This window comes from Symphalangus syndactylus, chromosome 9 (assembly GCF_028878055.3).
Source record: "Symphalangus syndactylus isolate Jambi chromosome 9, NHGRI_mSymSyn1-v2.1_pri, whole genome shotgun sequence".
In the NCBI taxonomy this organism is placed as follows: domain Eukaryota; kingdom Metazoa; phylum Chordata; class Mammalia; order Primates; family Hylobatidae; genus Symphalangus; species Symphalangus syndactylus.
Genome location: NC_072431.2, coordinates 55,737,217 through 55,752,273, shown reverse-complemented (window position 1 = coordinate 55,752,273; position 15,057 = coordinate 55,737,217). Strand labels below are relative to the sequence as shown.

General features: G+C 48.4%; 2 protein-coding genes across 7 annotated transcripts in view; one reads left to right on the top strand and one right to left on the bottom strand.

Moving 5' to 3' along the window:
• The window catches only part of RAC1 (Rac family small GTPase 1), a 33,190-nt gene extending 27,496 nt beyond the window's left edge, over positions 1–5,694 (top strand). The window contains exons 4-7 of one of the 3 annotated variants that reach the window (XM_055292380.2): positions 465–521; positions 1,922–1,984; positions 3,642–3,801; positions 4,087–5,694. In XM_055292380.2, coding sequence (XP_055148355.1) covers positions 465–521; positions 1,922–1,984; positions 3,642–3,801; positions 4,087–4,217 — 411 coding nt within the window. In that variant the 3' untranslated portion in view covers positions 4,218–5,694. Of the gene's footprint in view, positions 1–464; positions 522–1,921; positions 1,985–3,641 lie in introns of all 3 variants that reach the window. The other 2 variants (XM_055292381.2, XM_063646197.1) reach the window with 2 other exon arrangements.
• Positions 5,695–10,850: 5,156 nt separating this feature from the next.
• The window catches only part of DAGLB (diacylglycerol lipase beta), a 37,961-nt gene continuing 33,754 nt past the window's right edge, over positions 10,851–15,057 (bottom strand). For all 4 annotated transcript variants that reach the window (XM_055292341.2, XM_055292338.2, XM_055292340.2 and 1 more), the window contains 4 exons: positions 14,692–14,760; positions 14,537–14,609; positions 11,865–12,115; positions 10,851–11,776 (listed from right to left, as the gene is read on the bottom strand). In XM_055292341.2, coding sequence (XP_055148316.2) covers positions 11,578–11,776; positions 11,865–12,115; positions 14,537–14,609; positions 14,692–14,760 — 592 coding nt within the window. In that variant the 3' untranslated portion in view covers positions 10,851–11,577. The remainder of the gene's footprint in view (positions 11,777–11,864; positions 12,116–14,536; positions 14,610–14,691; positions 14,761–15,057) is intronic.

Below are 15,057 nucleotides of genomic sequence, written 5' to 3'. Positions count from 1 at the left end.
ATGTTCTGGGAGAGCCCTTTGTCTGGTAGGCATCATTTACAGACGGGTCCTTTTCCTGTGTGCTGTGGCTTCAACTAGGCTGTGTCTGAGAACTCGGAGCACTTGAAAGTGCCCGTAGCTCCCTCCTGCCTTTGCGGTAAGGGACAGTGCAGAACATCTCCGGCTGTGCCAGCTGTTGTAGATTCTGGTGGGTGCTGCCATGGGAGGAGGAGCACGTTGCCCCCCCTCAGGATCTGCCTGACCTCTGTCTTCACCATTGTTGGACTTATGCCTGCTTTTGACCAGGTAGCATGGAGCGTTTCAGTGGCATTTGTCATCGAAGATACGTTAGAATCTATTATATGCTTTTGGATCTCTCCGGAGGGTTAAAACAAAATTCTAATAAAGAATCGATAAGAGGTTATGTTGATTTTTGTTTTCCTCAGTCTGTACTAAACTCAAACCAAGTTCTCATGCATTACTAGGTTGGAGAAACGTACGGTAAGGATATAACCTCCCGGGGCAAAGACAAGCCGATTGCCGTATGTAAAACTTTCAGTCCACTTCAGTTTCAAGCTTTCTCTGTTCTCTCATTTCACTTCGTTTTCCTAGGATTTTTTACTAAGCCTCAAGCTCCTTGAGTGTTTTATATTTAATTCACTCAAGGTTGGGGTTTTGCTTGATGAAATAAACTTCATTAGAGTGTGATAGTTTACCCACCGGCTTGAATTAAAGCAGTTTGTGAACTGCAATCTTCCCCTCCCAAGTGAAGGAGGGGAGAGTGAGAGGGCCCCTCTCCTGGCTGGTTGGAGATGCAGATATGGAGATGACTCCTGGAAGCCCACCTGGCTGTGAGCCGAGCCGGAGCAGGACTAACCTTGTTGCTGGGGCCTTCTTTCTCCGCTTCGGTGTCCTGTGTGGTGGGGCTGTCTGGGCGCGGCTGTGCGGTGCTGCTGAGCTAACCCCACCGTGCTTGAGATGGTGTGCTGGGTGCCACGGTGATTCTCGGACGAGCTTGTGCATGCGCCAGCATTCTTCAAATGCCAGTTATAAAAAGCTGTTGTGTGGGATGTTTCTTTCCCTTTCAGGTACACGGTATCAGCTGGAGGGTTGAAAGTGTAGCTTGGGAATTGTGTGCCTTTCATAAAGTAGCATAATTGCCTTTTTCCAGGAGAATATTTTAGAAATCTAGCATTTTAGAATTCTTGGGCATTTTTAAATACAGGTAAATATTTGAATTTGGTTTGACACAGAACACAGAATGGATGAAGCATGCAGATGTGTGGCGTGTGCCCCGAAGCACCCTCCACTCTGTCCTCTGCACTCACCCTTCGCGCCTCTGCTTCAGCCACAGCTGCCCCGGGAGCGAGTTCTCCTGAGGCCCTGGCTGTGCTGACTCTAGGGCAGCGTGAGGGTGGTTGTCAGCTGTGAAGGTGCCACTTACACACTAAGTCCTCCTTCCTTGTGGAGGGAAGGGCTCAAGTAGCAAATATTGGAGCCCCCACTTGGTGCTGGGAGCTGTGACAGGCAGCTCCTGGCAGTTTAATTGGAACCAGTGACCATCTAAAAATGTTTGTACTCTAAACCAGATTTTACAGAAATATTGGAATCATACCTTTATACTTGATTTTTTTCTGTTAGGTGGAAAGGAAGCCTCCTGGGGGTCTGGTCTGATCCTCCTGATCCTTGAAGAGCTTCCAGCATCATTCTCCCTTCATGCTCCCCATTTTCATAAGTAACTGGTGGCTTGACATGCTGGGTTTGGTTTGGGAGCCCTCTGACAGACTGAAAGGGTGGATCAGGAAGCGTCTGACCACGCCCCTGGTACCTAGTAGACACGCTCGGCGTCCGATAAGTCCTTCCCAGCAACGTGTAGAAAGCAAAGTGCATGCTTTGTTCTGAGGTCGTTGTCTAAATGTTTCCCTGTGTTTCCTTTTTGTAGGATGTGTTCTTAATTTGCTTTTCCCTTGTGAGTCCTGCATCATTTGAAAATGTCCGTGCAAAGGTAGGTGGGGATTTAAAGTATGTATGTAAGTTAAAGAATGATCCTCTCAGAAATAAATACTTTAAAATATCACTTAGCCTAGGAATTTTCAGTTATTTAAATTGGTTTTAGCAATTTGCTACTTAGGTACATGATTGGGTTTTTTTTCTTTTGAGATGGAGGTCTCACTCTGTTGTCTAGGCTGGAGTGTGGTGGTGACATCAGAGCTCACTGTAGCCTTGAACTCCTGGGCTCAAACAGTTCTCCTGCTTCAGCCTCCCGAGTTGCTGGGACCATAAATGTGCACCACCATGCCTGGCTAATCTTAAAGAATTTTTGTATAGCTGGTTTTGTAGACCCTGGCTTGTCTCAAACTCCTGGGCTGAAGTGATCCTTCAGCTTCAGCCTCCCAAAGTGCTGGGATTATAGGTGTGAGCCACTGCATCTGGCTTATCAGCAGTTTATTTTATTTATTTTTGAGAGAGTCTTTTTTTTTTTTTGAGATGGAGTTTCACTCTTGTTGCCCAGGCTGGAGTGCAGTGATGCAATCTTGGCTCACCGCAACCTCCGCCTCCTGGATTCAAGTGATTCTCATGCCTCAGCCTCCCGAGTAGCTGGGATTACAGGCATGCGCCACCACGCCCGGCTAATTTTGTATTTTTAGTAGAAATGTGGTTTCTCCATGTCGGTCAGGCTGGTCTCGACCTCCCGACCTCAGGTGATCCTCATGTCTTGGCCTCCCAAAGTGCTGGGATTACAGGCGTGAGCCACCGCGCCTGGCTGAGACAGAATCTTGCACTGTCATCCAAGCTGGAGTGCAGTGGCACAGTCTTGGGTCACTGCAACCTCACCTCCCAGTTCAAGCAATTCTCCTGTCTCAGCCTCCTTAGTAGCTGGGATTACAGGCGCCTGCCACCACACCTGGCTAATTTTTGTACTTTTAGTAGAGACGGGGTTTCACCATGTTTGCCAGGCTGGTCTCGAACCCCTGGCCTCAAGTGATCCACCCGCCGCAGACTCCCAAAGTGCTGGGATTTTAGGTGTGAGCCACTGTTCCCGGCCTAATATGTGGATTTTTAAAGCTTCAGGTTCCGGTTCAGAAGTTTCCCGGGTCTCATTAAAATAATGAGGCACTCAGAATTGGTCTAATAAAAATAACGACCATTTCTTTCTACTCCAGTCTCTTTTACAAACTTCTTAGTGAAAATGACAAGTGAGAGAGGCCCTTTAGTAGGGGCATTTTCAGTGGGGATAATAGCAGCAGACCTGAGATCTTGGGGTAGGTAGTTTATTTTCATTTCTGAACAGATGATGAATTTTCTCAGATGACCCTAAGAACTTGTTTTACCAAAAACAGTGATTTATTTGCTTTGGGAGGAACTCCCTTCCCTTTGTTTCTCTTCCCTTCCCCCTCTTCCCCTGTGGTTGTAGACCCCGTTCTGTCCGGTCGTGGTTCTGTCCAGCCATGATCCGGGAGTCCTAGCTTGCTAATGGAACACCTGAGATGTTCCTTATGGCTCAAGGCTTGGATTGAAGGTGGGAACCACACGAAGGCTCGGTGGGGAGGCCATGCCTGAGGTTAGGTGTCTGGCATAAGTGCCGCCAGCTGGGTGTGATTTAGGTGAAGGACGTCTGTAAAGGAGCGTGTCAACAACCTCTGTTCCTTCTTCACATCTAGTGGTATCCTGAGGTGCGGCACCACTGTCCCAACACTCCCATCATCCTAGTGGGAACTAAACTTGATCTTAGGGATGATAAAGACACGATCGAGAAACTGAAGGAGAAGAAGCTGACTCCCATCACCTATCCGCAGGGTCTAGCCATGGCTAAGGAGATTGGTATGGAATCCTGCGTTTTTCCTCCGCCTTGTACCTCTTTTATTGTAGTGACAGAGACTGGAGTCCAGTCTGGGAAAGGAGGGTGTGTGCCTCCCACTCAGGGCCTGGTGTACTCTTGGGGAACCAGCTGGCAAGGCCCTCTGGGTCTTAATGTCAGCGTTGGAAAGTGGAAGCAGGGCTGGGAGCCGGCAGAAGGCGCCCAGGCCCCAGGAGCTGCCTCCCATTGGTGTGATCAGAAGAGAGTGGGGTTGAGTGTACATTGCCGTGTGGTCGTGTTTCCTGTAGGTGCTGTAAAATACCTGGAGTGCTCGGCGCTCACACAGCGAGGCCTCAAGACAGTGTTTGACGAAGCGATCCGAGCAGTCCTCTGCCCACCTCCCGTGAAGAAGAGGAAGAGAAAATGCCTGCTGTTGTAAATGTCTGAGCCCCTCATTCTTGGTCCTGTCCCCTGGAACCTTTGTACGCTTTGCTCAAAAAAAAAAATGGTGGAGCCTTCGCACTCAATGCCAACTTTTTGTTACAGATTAATTTTTCCATAAAACCATTTTTTGAACCAATCAGTAATTTTAAGGTTTTGTTTGTTCTAAATGTAAGAGTTCAGACTCACATTCTATTAAAATTTAGCCCTAAAATGACAAGCCTTCTTAAAGCCTTATTTTTCAAAAGCCCCCCCCATTCTTGCTCAGATTAAGAGTTGCCAAAATACCTTCTGAACTACACTGCATTGTTGTGCTAAGAACACCGAGCACTAAACTGTGTAAAGACCTTCGTCTTTGAGAAGACTGTAGCTTCTGCAGTTAGGAGATGCAGACACTTGCTCAGTAGTTTTCAGATGCGTAAAGCAGAACAGCCTCCCGAATGAAGCGTTGCCACTGAACTCACCAGTGATTTAGCAGCCCATGTTCACGACATCACATTGTACTGTAATGGAGTGAGTGTAGCAGCTCAGCTCTTTGGATCAGTCTTTTTGATTTCATAGTGAGTTTTCTGACCAGCTTTTGTGGAGATTTTGAACAGAACTGGTATTTCCTCTAATGAAGAATTCTGTTCAGCTGTGGGTGTGCCGGGTGGGGTGTGTGTGATCAAAGGACAAAGACAGTATTTTGACAATACGAAGTGGAGATTTACACTACATTGTACAAGGAACAAAAGTGTCATGGGTAAAAACTCTAAAAGGTTAATTTCTGTCAAATGCAGTAGATGATGAAAGGTTGGTATTATCAGGAAATGTTTTCTTAAGCTTTTCCTTTCTCTTTCACCTGCCATCCCTCCCCAAATTGGGCATTTAATTTATCTTTAAACTGGTTGTTCTCTTAGTCGCTAACTTAGTGCTTTTCTTATAGAACCCCTTCTTACTGAGCAATATGCCTCCTTGTATTATAAAATCTTTCTGATAATGCATTAGAAGGTTTTTTTGTCAATTAGTAAAAGTGCTTTCCATGTTACTTTATTCAAAGCTAATAAGTGCTTTCCTTAGTTTTCTAGTAATTAGGTGTAAAAATCATGTGTTGCAGCTTTATAGTTTTAAAAATATTTTAGATAATTCTTAAACCATGAACCTTCTTAACATCACTGTCTTGCCAGATTACCGACACTGTCACTTGACCAATACTGATCCTCTTTACCTCGCCCACGCGGACACATGCCTCCTGTAGTCGCTTTGCCTAATGATGTTCCTTTGGGTCTGTGAGGTTCTGTAAACTGTGCTAGTGCTGACGATGTTCTGTACAACTTAACTCACTGGCAAGAATATAACGTGGGACCTTTCAACCACTACAACAGAATTTTTTAAATTGACAGTTGCAGAATTGTGGAGTGTTTTTACATTGATCTTTTGCTAATGCAATTAGCATTATGTTTTGCATGTATGACTTAATAAATCCTTGAATCATACGACTGGTAATACTGGTGTTTTTCAGACTTGATGAACAAGTTCCTGGTGTGCGTTTGTTTGCCTTGCTTTAAAGTCCTGGGTTGTTGGAGACAGTCATTTTCAATGCGTATCTCCACACAGGAGGGACAGAGGGAGTGCCACCTCCAGGGGAGAACTGGGTGAGCCCAAACAATACGGCAGGAGTGGAGGTGACATTCATGTTTGGACCTGTCAAACATGGCGAAGCCCTGATGGAGAAGCGCGCATCGGGGTGTGTGTGCACATCCTGGCCCAGAGCTTGGGGCTGAAGATGGAGATGTTGGGACCCTAGACTGGCCCTGGAAGAGTAGAGGTTGGTGAACCACATGCCCTTAAGGTCCTTCCCAGAGGCTGAGTGCGTGGCTTACGCCTCTAAGCCCAACGCTTTGGGAGGCTGAGGTAGGAGGAGCGCTTGAGCCCAGGAGTTCTAGACCAGCCTGGACAAGAGAGAGACCTCTCTACCAAAAAAAAAAACCGCAAGAGCCTGAACTTGTACTACATAAAGGTTCATGTTAGAATTCGTTTTCTTAATATTCCTTTTTATTGCTTTGAAGATTGTTTTTGAGTTTTTTTTTTTTTTTTTTTAAGATGGAGTTTTGCTCTTGTTGCCCAGGCTAGAGTGCAATGAATGGTGGGATCTCGGCTCACTGCAACCTCTGCCTCTCAGGTTCAAGCGATTCTCCTGCCTCAGCCTCCCCAGTAGCTGGGATTACAGGCATGTGCCACTACGCCCGGCTAATTTTTTGTATTTTTTTTTTAGTAGAGACGGGGCTTCACCATGGCCAGGTTGGTCTTGAACTCCCGACCTCAGGTGATCTGCTTACCTCGGCCTCCCAGAGTGCTGGGATTAAAAGCATGAGCCACTGCCCCCAGCCGAGTATTTTTTTTAAACAGATATAAATAATGCAGATTTTGTTTTTTGAGATAAGGTCTGGCTCTGTCTCACAGGCTGGAGTGCAGTGGTGTGATCTTGGCTTGCTGCAACCTATGCCTCCTGCACTCAAGCCATCCTCCCACTTCAGCCTCTGGAGTAGCTGGGACCACAGGTGCGCGCCACCACACCCAGCTAATTTTTTTTGTATTTTTTGTAGGCTTTTGCCATGTTGGCCAGGCTGGTCTCGAACTCCTGAGCTCAAGCAATCCACCAGCCTCGATCGCCCAAAGTGCTGGGACTCCAGGTGTGAGCCACCATACCTGGCAGTATGCAGTTTTTTAAAGTAAAGGTTTTAGTGGTTTTTAAAGAAAAACAGTCTTCCCCCTTCGTACCCTCTCCAGAAGGAATACTTTGCTTACCTAATTTTTGGTATTTTACCTGCTGTGTCTAAATTAGGCTTTTTGTGCCAGTGTAACTTCTGAGTTCAGCCATTCTCGACATTCCCAGCATGGAACGTGTGAGGCTTGCTTTCCCGGTTGCAGCCCTCTCCACCCGAAACCTTTCTCATCCCCTCAAGCTGATGGTTTTGATGGACTCAGTTTAGTGCCGGCATGATCACTACACATGAACAACTCACTGGCCATGCCATGTAGCAACAAAACTGTGTTTCCTATACAATTTCTGGTTTTCTTTGGGATAATTAGTACTTTGCTTACTTTCCTATGTGCTGAATTCAATTGTGAACTCTTTTTTTTTTTTTTTGAGGCAGGGTCTTGCTCTGTCACCCACGTTGGAGTGTAGTGGTGCCATCACAGCTCCTAGGCTCAAGTGATCCTCCTGCCTGAGCCTCCTGAGTAGCTGGAACCACAGGTGTGTGCAACCATGCCCAGCTAATTTTTAAAATTTTTAGTAGAGTTGGGGGTCTCCCTATGTTGCCTAGGCTGGTCTTGAACTCCTGGCCTGAAGCCACCATTCCACCTCAGCCTCCCAAAGTGCTGGGATTACAGGTATGAGCCACTGTAGGCCCAGCCTCAGCTGTGAACTTTCATCTATTGTCTAAACCTCTCAAGATGTTCAGATGTGTTGCTATTTTGCCAATACCCATTTTCCTGAAGTCATCTGATCTGCACCTCTCTTAGGTGCTGGTCTTCATTCCCTGCATCCAGATTCTCTTTTGATTTACTTCATCCTGAATGGTTTCTCCAAGAGCTCCTTGAGAGAGTGTTGGAAGTATGTACAGTCATGCACTATGTAATGACATTTTAGTCAACCGTGTATTGCATATATGATAGTGTGTGAGACTGTACCTTATTTTTACTGTACCTTTTCTGTGTACAGAAAACGCAAATACCACTGTTACAACTGCCTACTGCATTCAGTATAGTAACGGGCTGTGCAGGTGAGTAGCCTGGGAGCAATGAACAGGCCCTACCTTTGACCTAGGTGTGTAGTAGGCTTACGTTAACAATGAAATCACCCATGTGTTTCTCAGATGTATACCCATCGTTAAGTAAGACATCACTCTTATTTTTGAGCCCCTGCATCTTTGAAAACAGCTGTTTTACAGTACTTGTGGCCGGGCCTAAAATTCTAGGTTGGTGTTAACATCCCTTTTAAGTTATATTTTTGAGACAGGGTCTCACTTCGTTACCCAGGCTGGAGTGCAGTAGCATGATCTCAGCTTCCTGTGACCTCGAAGACCTGGGCTCAAGCAGTCCTGCTCAGAGTCCCGAGGAATAGGACTACAGGTGTGCACCACCATGCCCAGCTAATTTTGTTTTGTAGAGATGGGATCTGACTATGTTGCTTAGACTGCAGATTTTTTCTTTTGAGACAGCCTCTTGCTATGTTGACCAGGCTTAGACTCAAACTCCTGGGCTCAAGTGATCTTCCCACTGCAGGCTCTCAAGTAGCTGGGACTACAGTCTTGGCCCACTGCACCCAGCCTCCCTTTGGTTAAAAAAATTTATTTTTGGCCATGCGCAGTGGCTCACTCCTGTAATCCCAGCACTTTGGGAGGCCAAGGTGGGCAGATCTTTTGAGGTCAGGGGTTCGAGACCAGCCTGGCCAACATGGTGAGACCTCGTCTCTACTAAAAATACAAAAATCAGCCAGGCGTGGTGGTGCATGCCTGTAATCCCAGCTACTTAGGGGCTTGAGGCAGAATTGCTTGAACCCGGGAGACGAGGTTGCAGTGAGCCGAGATCACGCCACCGCGCTCCAGCTTGGGCAACAATAGTGAGACTCCCATCTCAAAAAAAAAAAAAAAAAAAAAAAAAAAAAAAAAAAAAAATTTTTTTTTTTTTTTTTTGGTAGAGACGGGGTCTTGCTGTGTTGCCCACACTTGTCTTGAGCTCAAGCAGTCCTCCCACTTTGGCCTCCCAAAATGGAATGATTACAGGCCTGAGCCACTGCACCTAGTCCCTTCAGAATTCCGAAGGCGGTTCTTCCATCATCTTTCTTAGCCATTTCTGTTGGGATGTATTTTTTTCTTAAATCTTGTGAGATTGTCCTTTTCTCTTCCACATCCTAGGGTTTATTTTATCCACTATGCTGTGCACTTGGTGGCCTCTTTCCATCTTGGAAACTTGTGACTTTCAAACTCAGATGTCAGACCTGGAGTAGCCTCGTAACCTTTTTCTTTTCCTGGTTTGTCGTCCGAGCTTTGGATTTTGTCTGATGCTTTTCATCTTCAGGAGCTCTTCTCTGCTCTCCCCACTGTGAGCCTCCAGGGTCAGTTCTGAGTCACCGCGCTTTCTCTGAGTCCCAAGCCATAGCATGGGTCATTAGGAGCTTCTGCCCACATCATCTGTTTCTTTTGGTGTCTTGTTCCTCTAGTGTCAGCAGTCCTTGGCTCATGCTTAAAGGTTGAAGTTGGAAACCGTTCCCTAGGAGGGTCACATCATGTAGCGAGTCCATCTTGTACCTTTGTGACACTAGGTGAGTGCAGGAATTGGGTTTAGAAACAAAGCTTGTAGTAGTTGGACGCTGCTACAGCATTTTTTTTTTTTTTTTTTTTTTTTTTGAGACAGTCTTGCTCTGTCGCCCAAGCTGGAATAATGCAGTGGCACGATCTCGGCTCACTGCAGCCTCCGCCTCCTGGGCTCAAGCCATTCTCCTGCCTCACCTCCCGAGTAGCTGGGATTACAGGTACCTGCCGCCATGCCTGGCTATTTACTTTTTTTTTTTTTGAGGCGGAGTCTCGCTCTGTTGCCCAGGCTGGAATGCAGTGGCATGATCTCAGCTCACTGCAACCTCCGCCTCCCAGGTTCAAGCGATTCTCCTGCCACAGTCTCCTGAATAGCTGGGGCTATAGGTGCGCATCACCTCTCCTGGCTAATTTTTGCATTTTTAGTAGAGACGGGTTCACCACGTTGGCCAGGCTGGTCTCAAACTCCTGACCTCAGGTGATCCGCCCACTTTGTCCTCCCCAAAGTGCTGGGATTACAGGTGTGAGCCACTGTACTCAGCCTCTTACAGCATTTCAATTAAAGTTGTACTTTTTTATTTCTGTGAGACAGGGTCTTACTCTGTTACCCAGGCTGGAGTGCAGTGCAGAGTGACCGCAGCTCACTGCAGCTGTGAACTCGTGGACTCAAGTGTCTGTCTGCCTCAGCCTCCCAAAGTGCTGGGATTACAGGCGTGAGCCACTGCGCCTGGCCTGAAGTTTTTAAAGGGCCCTTTGCAGGCTTTACACAGCTGTAAGGTGGCATGGCTGTGACAGCAGAGAGGTCCCAAAGAGGTGTCTTCTGAGGTCAGATTTCCCGGGAGAATCTTCTCCTTGAAGACTTGGGGATCCAGGAGGGGCACAGTCTCCTTCCCTCAACTGTGCTTGTGCCCAGTCCCCACCTTCCACCTCAGAGCAAACGACGGGCCAGGTTTCTTCCCGCTTTCCAGCAAACCTGCTCTTTAGCTGGGCTTGTCTGCATCAGCCCCACTTCACAGCTGCCCAGGGTCTTGTAAGCTGGGGTCAGTTCATGTCTTTCCTTCCCCCTTAAGGTTCTGTACTGCACGTCCTCTGACTGTTGGGGTGTCTTTTCCCATCCTGTGGGTCTGTGCTTTTTTGGAGAAATCTCTCCTGTCATTCTTTTGGGCTTCCGGTGGCAGAGGGGGTGAAATCAGTGCTTGTGCAGTCTTCCATCTGTAGCCAGAAACCCAGGGTTTAAAAAAAACCTGGAAACATCATTGTCCTACAACCACCCAGTATATTAGCGCTACCTGGAAATCCCCAATAAGAGAGCATGCGGCTGTACACACAGGCGCTACTGTGACGCGCGCTTTATTGTTTTAACTCCTGAATCCACTGGCCGACCCCAGAGCCAGAAGAGTAGCAAGAATTCAATCAATCAGCAACTCTTGATGCGGACACAATGAAACAACTGGGCGGTGGGAACAGGCTGGGGGACTGTGGCTCAGCAGGGCGGGGCTGGGGCCAGGGGCTCCACTCACTTCCCTGATCAGGTTTCATCTTCATCCCCAGCCAGAGCCCAGGGCTGCCCTTGGTGACGCCCAGGAGAAAACCCCAGCCCACACCCTCACAACAGTTCCATTTGCACAGCCAGAAAGCTCAGTTTGAAAAACAAACCCCGCCTGTAAACCGAGTTGGCTGCAAGGGCTGCCTTGGGGCTGGGAGGCTAAGGATCTGTTCCCGGCCTTCTGGGTGGGCCCTGGATTCCTGCTCTTCTGGAGCAGTCCTCAGACAGCCAAGGGATCCATCCGCGGGTCAGGGCTTCCCGAGGCTGTCTCCACGGTCTCTGGGTCTCAGGAGTCCTCCTATCACCTGAGCGTGCTCGCTGCTTCTGCTACGGTTATGGCCACAATGACTTAATATAAACTGTTAAGTCATTGAGACCATGGAATTCTGTTCCCATCTGATTCCTGTTGATGGACATACGCTGTTTTGGCGTCATGGGAACTCCTCGGATGGTAAGTCAGTTTAAGGACAAAAGCGTGAGTCCATCGTTCCTGGGACAGTTTCCAGTGGCCCTGGTCAGGCCACGTCCACACGGGAGACCCCCTGTGCTGGACAGGAGACACAGGCCGCTCTGTTGGAGACCAGGCTGTCCAAGGCCCGCATCAGGATGTCTGGCATGTGGTCGGTGAGCATCTTCGGACCTATGAGTATTTTGCTGAATTCCGCTTCGTGTGACCACTTGGCGCTATAGTGAGCAGCAGAGCAGCAGCCAAACCTGAAGCAGAAAAGAAGAGACATCAACTCCCAAGCGGCCCCAGGGCCGACCCCGCGCTCCTCCTGCTTGCCCACCACGCCGCACTCACCGCCCCGAGGCGCCCTCCTCCTGCAGGTGGATGATCCTGCCGGGAGGGTAGAGAGGGGGGTACTTGGGAGAAGAGTCCAGTGGGGAGTCGCTGGAGAAGCTGCAGGCCGGGGACCAGCGCGTCAGTAGGCTCTGCTCCCCCAGAAGAGGCTGTGTCAGGACTTCCTGGTCGCCCCCATCCAGCTCCGTGGGAAAGTTGTTGGGGTTTCCTCCAAACAGTTCGTACCACAAACCATGCAACAAGATCTTGTACTGAGGGCAAGACCCAAGCAGTAGAATGCTGTCACTCACCCTCTGTCACCCGAGACCTCCCGAAACACCAAGGCGGACCAGGCACAGGGATCTTCTGCCCTTTGACCTAGAAACCGCGCTTGAAAGACCATCAAAGATGCACCGGCAAGCTGTGCTTGGGTGGCAGCCACCTCGGCTCTAGACCAATGCCCGTGCCTAGTCACAGATCATGAGTGTGGGCTCTCTCTTGGGCAGTAAAACCATCACACGTGGAGCAATATTAAAAACTAAGCCATACAGACTGTGAGGGATATTTCCCTTAATCATTTTCCGGCAATTCTGGAAATCAGTTTTACCCTTCCCTGAAAGGCATATATTAATTTCTATGGGCTGGAGTGCAATGGCGTGATCTTGGCACCACAGTCTGCCTCCCAGGTTCAAGCGATTCTCCTACCTCAGCCTACTGAGCAGCTGGGATTACAGGTTCCTGCCACCATGCCCGGCTAATTTTTTTTTTTTTTTTTTTTGAGACGGAGTCTCACTCTGTCACCCAGACTGAAGTGCAGTGGCGCAATCTCAGCTCACTGCAAGCTCCGCCTCCCGGGTTCACGCCATTCTCCTGCCTCAGTATCCAGAGTAGCTGGGACTACAGGCGCCTGCCACCGCACCTGGCTAATTTTTGGTATTTTTAATAGAGATGGGGTTTCACCGTGGTCTCAATCTCCTGACCTCGTGATCCACCCGCCTCGGCCTCCCAAAGTGCTGGGATTACAGGCATGAGCCACCGTGCCCGGCCTAATTTTTTGTATTTTTAGTAGAGACGGGGTTTCTCCATGTTGGTCAGGCTGGTCTCAAACTCCTGACCTCAGGTGATCCGCCCACCTCAGCCTCCCAAAGTGCTGGGATTACAGGCGTGGGCCACCGGGCCCAGCCTAGATATTAATTTCTAAAAAAAATTTTAGGCCGGGCACAGCAGTGGCTCACACCTGTAATCCCAGCACTTTGGGAGGTCAAGGCAAGCAGATTGCCTCAGCCCAGAAGTTTGAGACCAGCCTGGGCAACATGGTGAGACCCTGTCTCTACAAAAAATACAAAAATTAGCCAGGTGTGGTGGCACGTGCCTGCAGTGTAGTCCCAGCTACTCAGGAGGCTGAGGTGGGAGGATCACTTGAACTTGGGAGGCTGCAATGTGCCAAGACTGCGCCACTGCAGTCCAGCCTGGGTGACAGAGCAAGACCCTGTCTCAAAAAAGAAAAAACTGAGGGAGGTAATTGGTAAGGAGAAAAATTTAAATTGTGTTTCTTCTTTCTGATTAGGAACAAAACCATGAGAAAGGTCAGAAAACAAAGGGGTTAAACAAGTAAAAATCATCTCTACCCACACTAAACAAAACCACACTTGGCATATGTATTTTCAAATTTTTGTCAAAATTCATATATCTGTATCTCCTTGTCTCCACTCTCTGCCATCAGTCATATCTCTTAAGAATAATTTTTAAGTTTTTTTTCTTTTGAACTTTTCAATGGATATCTATCTCTATCGGCCGACATAAGTTTCTTCTTTTTGGAGACAGAGCCTCACTATCCCACAGGCTGGAGTGCAGTGGTGCGATCTTGGCTCATGCAACCTCTGCCTCCTGGGTTTAAGCGATTCTTCTGCCTCAGCCTCCCAAGTAGCTGGGATTACAGGCACCCACCACCACCCCTGGCTCATTTTTGTATTTTTACTAGAGACGGGGTTTTGCCATGTCAACCAGGCTGGTCTCAAACTCCTGATTCAGGTGATCCGCCTGCCTTAGCCTCCCAAAGTGCTGGGATTACAGGCGTGACCCACCGCGCCCGGCCAGCAGACATAAATTTCTACCACCATGTTAAAAAATCCTTGATGTGGACACATATCACCATTTTAATAACTGCATGATATCCACAGTGTAGATAAATGTGCCCGTACCTCTTAAGCTCTATATGGCAGCCTCGCTTCCTAAGCTTTCGGACAACAAAGCCAAAAGACATTAACATACTGTTAGTCACAAGACAGGACTAAGAAGTTTGTCAGAAAGCAAAATCAAACGGATAGTTCCTCCAGAGTATTTTCTTTCTTTTTTTTTAGAATAGAGACAGGGTCTTGTTGTGTTGCCCAGGTTGGCCTCAAGGGATCCTCCTGCTTTGGCCTCCTGAGATGCTGGGATTCCAGGCGTGCACCACAGCGCCCAGCCCAGATCCTGTTTCCTCCCTGTGACATTTCCCGCACTTGCTGCAGCCATTTGCTTTCTTAGACATCACAGAGTCCTAGCCCAGAATCTGATCAGAGGGTGGAAGGAGAACTTCCAGCAACAGCATAGAGAGTGCCCTGCACTGAGGGTGCAATTCCTCCCGGCTCTCCACAGGATCTCAGGGACAGGCCCCGTGTCCTGCAGAGCCTCTCAACAAGGCACCCGCCTACCTTGGGTTTATTGCAGTGCGCGACCACTCGCAAGATTCTTCTCTTCAGATCTTCCAAGTTGGTCACACTGAGCCTGTTTAGCAAAGAGGCACATTGAGGCTGGGACCCGGCACTCCTAACCCCCCAGCCCCGGGCGCAGCACCAGGTGGGCTTACCTGGGAATCACATCCTTCCCCAGGACGAGCGACACGATGAAGCTCTGAGAATACTCATGCAGAGCTTTGCTGAAATTCCAAACAGGGAGAGGATGTTAGCTTTACGATGACACTGCCCACAAGGGCTTCCACGAAAGAAATCAGTAACACTGAGGGGTTAGGTTCCCAGGCCTCAGCTCTGTTCTCTCTTCTCTAAAGGGAGGGGAGGGGAAACTTCAGTTATGGCGATTCACTGGCCAGATCGTACTAAAGCCACAATATCTGTTGAACAGAGACGCCCCGCAGCTAAAACCGCAAATTGGACATCAAGGCGGACCAAGCACAAGGATCTGTCCTTTGACCCAGAAACCGCGCTTGGAAGACTCC